This window comes from Carcharodon carcharias, chromosome 2 (genome assembly GCF_017639515.1).
Source record: "Carcharodon carcharias isolate sCarCar2 chromosome 2, sCarCar2.pri, whole genome shotgun sequence".
NCBI classification, from domain to species: Eukaryota; Metazoa; Chordata; class Chondrichthyes; order Lamniformes; family Lamnidae; genus Carcharodon; species Carcharodon carcharias.
In genome coordinates this window covers 12,901,622-12,908,829 of record NC_054468.1, presented here as the reverse complement: position 1 = coordinate 12,908,829, position 7,208 = coordinate 12,901,622, and the positions used below count along the sequence as shown (strand labels likewise).

General features: G+C 40.3%; 1 protein-coding gene across 1 annotated transcript; it reads left to right on the top strand.

Moving 5' to 3' along the window:
• The first annotated feature begins 292 nt into the window (after positions 1-292).
• Positions 293-6,685, top strand: LOC121292811 (extracellular calcium-sensing receptor-like). Its single transcript, XM_041215238.1, has 5 exons — positions 293-577; positions 1,975-2,808; positions 3,024-3,251; positions 5,567-5,690; positions 5,778-6,685. Exons 1-5 carry the CDS (start codon positions 320-322, stop codon positions 6,683-6,685), a joined length of 2,352 nt encoding a protein of 783 aa, XP_041071172.1. The 5' UTR covers positions 293-319.
• Positions 6,686-7,208: the final 523 nt, after the last annotated feature.

Below are 7,208 nucleotides of genomic sequence, written 5' to 3'. Positions count from 1 at the left end.
AATCTATAGACATTATATATGTGTATATCTATATATAGTTAGTTGCAAATAGTTTGCGCTGGAATTCGTTTACCGCCAAGCTACTAGAATTTTACTCCTTTGAATGCGGTTTCTTATTGTACCTCTGATTGGAAAGAGAACAAAAATCTGGTGGTGGTTACTGACCGAATATATTTTCTCTTTATTATGGAATATCAAAAACAATGCATTTTAGCTATGTTATACAATAAGCGATTGAATTACGATTTGAATATCCGTATCGTGTTTTGTTTATTTGTTCCACAGCTTTCACTTCTCACACTTTCGCTTGATACAGACCATGATATTTGCTATTGAAGAAATAAATCAGAGCAAAACTCTGCTTCAGAATTTCACACTGGGATATAAAATCTACGATGACTGCTCGTCCTCCGCTATTGCGTCCAAAGCAGCGCTCGCTTTGGTCAATGGAGAAAAAGGACAAATTGATTACCCTCAATGTAAAGGTTCCTCCGATGTCGCAGCCATTATTGGCTGTGATATGTCAACGTCCTCCATTGCAGCTGCAAGGGCAGTGGGTTTCTTCGGAATTCCGATGGTAACATGTCAAATATTTGACTGCATTTACATTGAACCAGTATTTAAGTGTTTTGGGTTAGTTTATCAGCGTGCTGACGCCAATGAAGGCCAGTCACACAAATAGCAGCATGAAAAAATAAAAACTCCCGTGCAGAATGCCGCGTCGAGCCTGAGTATTTCATGTAGACGCGCAGCGGCTCGGGCCAGAATGTGCAGAGACCGTAAAATCGGAATAAGCATCAGAATAAACATAAGGTACTATTAGAAAATTCGCCTGGTTGAAATCCAGCGGAACGTAGCTCCAATGCAACTGAGTAATCACCAATGTAAACATCAATCGCCAATTTTTAAACAAAAGATTGAAAGTTGTTCTATTAATCCCAATAACATTTTGCACGTCTAATATCATAATTATAATAAAAGCCAAATACTATCGATGCTAGAAATTCGAAATAAAAACAGAAAAGGCCGAGAAAACTCAACAACTTTGGCATCATCTTCGGAGTGAGAAGCAGAGTAAGTTTCGAGTCCATATGGCTCTGACTATGGCTTCTTCAGAGTCATACAGACTTGAAACGTAACTTTGTTTCTCTCTCCACAGATGGTGCCAGGCTTGCAGAGTTTTTACAGCATTTTCTGTTTTTATATTTAATGCTATAATTGTTTTGTTTATCCTTTCCAGTATTTGCTGTCCATCCCTAATTGCCCTTGAGAAGGTGGTGGTGAGTTGTTTTCTTGAACCGCTGCAGTCCATGTAGTGTAGGTACACCCCCAGTGCCTTAGAAAAGGGGTTCCAGGATTTTGACTCAGCGACAGTGAAGGAATGGCGATATATTTCCAAGTCAGGATAGGGTTAGTGGCTTGGAGGGGAACTTGCAGGTGGTGGTGTTGCCAAGCATCTGCTGCCCTGTCCTTCTAAATGGCTGAGGTCGCGGTTTGTAAGGTGTTGTTAAAGAAGCCTTGGTGAGTTGTTGCAGTGCATCTTGTAGATGGTACACACTGCTGCTACTGTGCATCAGTGGTGGAGGGAGTGGATGGGTAAGGTCAATGGTGTGCCAATCAAGCCGGTTGCTTTGTCCTGGACGGTGTCAAGCCTCTTGAGTGTTGTGGGAACTGCACTCATCCGGGCAAATGGGGAGTATTCCATCACACTCCTAACTTGTGGACAGGCTTTGGGGAGTCAGGAGGTGAATTACTCGCCACAGCATTCCCAGCCTTTGACCTGCTCTTGTAGACAGTATTTATGCGGCTGGTTCAGTTCAATTGCTGGTCAATGTTAACCGCAAGAATGGTGATTATGCACCAATATCAAATACTTCGCAACGAAAAGCTTGCCAGAAATCATGTTAATTAGGTATAGGTTATCCAAAGTACACTGAACGCACGTTTTCATTCGTTCACGCTTTTTCGGTACAGATTAGTTACTTCTCTACTTGCTCCTGCCTCAGCGACAAACAAGAATATCCCACGTTTTTTCGAACAATACCAAGTGACGAGTATCAGTCCAAGCTTCTCGCTGAACTCGTGAAAAAATTCGGCTGGAATTGGGTTGGGACAGTTAGAGACAACACGGATTACGGGAATTTTGGAATGAGAGCATTTGTCGAAGAAGCCCAAAAACTTGGTGTTTGCATTGCGTACTCTGAAGTGTTTTACCGGACGGATCCTGCAGAGAAAATCAGTAAAATAGTGCAGGTGATCAAACAGGCGACTACATCGGTCTTGGTCGGCTTCCTGCTTCCTCGAGAGATGGAAATTTTACTTAAGGAATTTGTGCGTCAAAATGTAACCGGGATTCAGTGGATTGGAAGTGAAGGATGGGTTACTGAAGATTTAGTTCCACCTGAAGAAAGAGCAAGATTTCTGGTTGGGACAATTGGCGTGACAGCCCGCAGGACAGAAATACCCGGACTCAGAGATTATCTGCTGAAAATTCATCCTTCTCTGTTTCCTGAGAATATTTTCATGAAAGAATTCTGGGAATCTGCATTCATGTGCTCTCTGGGGACCGAGAATGAGACAGAACAAACCACTTCTACCTTTCACATGCGGCAATGCACAGGGAAGGAACGGTTGGAAGAAATAGAAAATGCATATCTTCCAGCGATAATGGACGCAAGTTCCTACCACGTGTACAAAGCTGTCTATGCTGTCGCACATGCACTAGACGATATGCTTTCTTGTGAAGGAGGCAGTGGCTCCATTACGAATAATACGTGTGCTCATATTTCGAATTTTCAGCCGTGGCAGGTAGGAAAATATGCACATATTATTTTAACGTAGTCTTTCCTAGATAGAACTCATCTGTAATGTGGCCAAATGTCATCATGTTTTGAATTGTCACTGGTTGCATTTCCAGCATTTCGGTTTTAATTGAATGTAAATGAATTTGAATGCATATGTCCACATACGCCTTATCCATGTTACAGTTAAAGACTTACACGGCTTGCATTATTCTTTTCCAGCTGGTCCATTACCTACACTCAGTAAATTTCACAGATGGCATTGGGAAGATCGTGTATTTTGATGAAAACGGTGATCCCGCCCCAACATATGAATTGATAAATTTGCAAATGACTTCGAAGGGTACAGTTGAAGTTGTAAACATTGGATATTATGATGGTTCAGCTCCTTTAGGGCAAGAACTTGTCCTGGAAATCGGGGATATCGTATGGAGCAGTGGTGGCAATCAGGTAGGACCATTAGATCATAAGACTTAGGAGCAGAAGTAGGCCATTCGGACCATAGAGTCTGCTCCGCCATTCAATGAGATCATGGCTGAACTAATAATCCTCAATTCCATTTTTCCCGTCTTTTCCCCGTAACACTTGGTTCCTTTACTGATTAAAAATCTGTCTATCTCAGCCTTGAATATACTTAACAACCTAACTTCTACAGCCCTGTAGGGTAAAGAATTCCACAGATTAACTACTCTGAGAGAAGAAATTCCTCCGCATCTCTGTCTGAAATGGGTCACCCCTCACTCTGAGATTATGTCCCTTGGTCCGGAACCTACACACAAGGGGAAACGTCCTCTCTGTATCTACCCTGTCAAACCTCCTAAGAATCTTATATGTTTCAATAAAGTCGCCTCTCGTTCTTCTAATCTCCATTGAGTACAGATCCAAACTACTCAACCTCTCCTGTTAAGAAAATCCCTTCATACCCGGGATCAACCTAGCGAACCTTCCCTGGACTGCCCCCAATGCCAGTATATCTTTCCTTAGATAAAGGGACCAAAACTGTGTACAGTGTTCTAGATGTGGTCTAACTAGTGACTTGCATAGCTTTAGCAAGACTTCTCTATTTTCGTACTCCATTCCCTTTGAAATAAAGGCCAACATTCCATTTTCCTTGCCTATTACCTGCTGAACCTTTATGCTAGCTTTGTGGGATTCATTCACGAGGATCCCCAAATCCTTCTGTACTGCAACATTCTACAGTTTTTCTCAATTTAAGTAATATTCAGCTCATCTTTTCTTTCTGCCAAAGTGCATAACCATAAAATAAGGTTATTATGTTCCATCTGCCATGTTTTTCCCACTCACCAAACCTGTCTATGTCCCTCTGTAGACTCTTTGTGTCTTCCTCACCACTTGCCTTCCCATCTATGCTTGTGTCATCCGCAAACTTGGCGACTGTAAATTAATTTCCCTCATTTATGTCATTAGTATATGTTGTAGTCAATATGTTCTTTACGATGCTCATTTGGAAATCATGGTAAAATGTGAGCTTTAGATTCACAGCATTGAGAACACCTGCATGTTTGTGCAAAATTAGTTCTCCGAAAATGGATATCACTGACAAGACTCGATTATTGCCCATCCTTAGTTTTCCTGGTTTGATGTAAATGAACGGCTTTCGGGGCCATTTGAGAAAGCAGCCCGCTCCCTTTTCTTTTTCTCTATCATTATAATTTAACAGAGAACCACGTCCGTTTTTCTTTTCCTGTTACTTCTCTCATCCTTAATATGAACATTTACCCTGTCAATTTCACAGTTTCTAAGAACGGTTCTACTCAAAATTATCCTTCACAGCAACACTGATGTCCTAACAGGGAAAGGAGTATTGTCTGCGGTTTGGCCAGCAATGCTTCTCCAGAAGACAATAAAATGTTAATTTCCCAGTGAAGTAAACAGGTGAATGTATTCAAATGCGTTTTTCTTCTACAATATCTATATGGAAACTGACAAATATTAGTTGAAGTTTGTGCGACTCTGACACAAATCCCAGTGAAGCAGAAATATTGAAAAAATCACATCTTCTTAAACACTCAGAAACAAATATCTGTAAACAATTCTTATTTTCTTGCATTATAACATATAGTGTGTTCAGGTCTTGACATCGCTCTATAGGAAGCATGTCAAGTGCTTTACGACAGTGCAGAAGAGATTTATTAGAATTAAGCCATGAATGAGGGATGTCAGTTATTTGGACAAATTGGAAAAAGCTGTGCTTCCTTCTTAGAGTAGAAAAAAGGGACATTTGACAGGAGTTATCAACTTCATGAAGGGTTTGTGGAAGGACATCTTCTAGTGACCAGTGCCACTTACAAATCGACGCAAATTTAAGGTTGCTATGAAAACAAAATACAGCAGATGCTGGAAATCTGAAATAAAAATAAAACATGCCGAAAAACAAAACTCAGCAGGTTTGGCAGCATCTGTGGAGAGGGAAACAGAGTTAACATTTCAAGTTCGTATGTGACTCTTGTTCAGAGGTAAGGTGATTTGTCAAAGGGGCGACATGACCGGAAAATGCACACAGCGGGATCAGAATGGCACTGCCTGAGAGGATGGTGTAAGCAGATTCAACAGTAACTTTTTCAGAAAGGAATTGCACCACTACCTTAATAGAAAGAACCATAAACCTAGAGGGAAACGCAGAAGAGGCAGAATAGCCTGTCAAAAAGCTGGCGCATTGACGATGCACGGAGTGCTTCTTCTGTACAGAATTTTTCTATGATCCTAAGAGGTGGTAGAAGTAAACATGCTTTCTTTTGCTTTAGATTCCACAAGCAATTTGCACAGAACCTTGTCCTCCTGGAACAAGAAAGGTGAACAGGAAAGGACAACCGATATGTTGCTTCGACTGTGCAGAATGTGCTGATGGTGAGATTAGCAACACCACAGGTACTCATAGCTCTGTTACTATATACCTCGTGTCTCTGTGGCAACAAGCACTTTTCATGTTAAAAGTAGAATCTTATATTCTTTCAGGTTCCACAGATTGTACGAAGTGTCCTTTGGAATACTGGTCCAATCAACAAAAAGATCGATGTGTTCTAAAGAAAATTGAATTTCTTTCCTTTAGAGAGATCCTGGGATTTGTGTTAGTCACACTTGCATTAGTGGGAGTTGGTGTTACACTGGCTACAGCTGCTATATTCTTCCAGTATCGAGAAACTCCTATCGTTAGAGCTAACAATTCCGAGCTAAGTTTCCTCCTTCTCTTCGCACTAATGCTATGCTTCCTGTGCTCACTTACCTTTATTGGGAAACCAACTGGATGGTCTTGCATGTTGCGCCGGACTATATTTGGCATTGTATTTGTTCTCTGTATTTCCTGTATTTTGGGGAAAACCATTCTTGTTGTGATAGCTTTTAAAGCAACTCTTCCCAATAACAACTTGATGAACTGGTTTGGGCCTATGCAACAGAGGTTATTGGTGTTCGTCCTTACATTTCTTCAAGCTTTAGTTTGCACTATCTGGCTAGCTGTATCACCTCCCTATCCACTGAAAAACATGGCCTATTATAGAGACATAATTATTTTGGAATGTGATGTGGGTTCTTTAAAGGCTTTTTATTTTGTGTCGAGCTATATTGGTCTTCTGTCCACTATATGTTTCGTGCTCGCTTTCCTTGCTCGAAAACTTCCAGATAATTTCAATGATGCGAAGTATATAACTTTCAGTATGCTGATCTTCTGTGCTGTTTGGATAACTTTTATCCCAGCGTATGTAAGCTCTCCTGGAAAGTATACAGTGGCTGTAGAAGTATTTGCTATCTGGGCATCAAGCTTTGGTTTGCTTATCTGTATTTTTGCTCCTAAATGTTATATTATTTTACTGAAACCGCAGGATAACACAAAGAAAAATATGATGGGCAAAGTGACTTCAAAATAACTGAATGTTTAGCAATTTTCCATGTATTATGTCCCATCTGTTACAACAATATACATAATTCTTGCTTAATTAATGTAGCTTGCATTCACTTTCGATGTAAAATGTGCAAGAAATGAAAGTACAGGATCCAATATTGTCATTAAATCTATTCTCAATTATGCAGGCTGCATTGTGTTGCTCATGCGTACAAACTCGATCGTGTATAGATGGATGACAGTACCTGTATAGGACTAAAATATTCCGCTTGCAAGCTGTGCGCCTACAGCAAGTTGATACTCCTCTCGAGCTAATACAGATTTTAATTTAATTCTGTATAAAGAACAATTTTCTAATTGATCAGCTAATTTAGAAAGAGGAATGTTTGAAGATAAAATGCCCCATCTTCATTTATGTAAATCGAGGAGCCTGGTAAGGATCTAGTTCATTAATCTATTTCGCCTTCTCCGTAGATTGTCATTGACAAGTTAAGAAAATCAAATACCACATCCAAAATAGAAGCACAAATACTAGAAATACTCTGCAG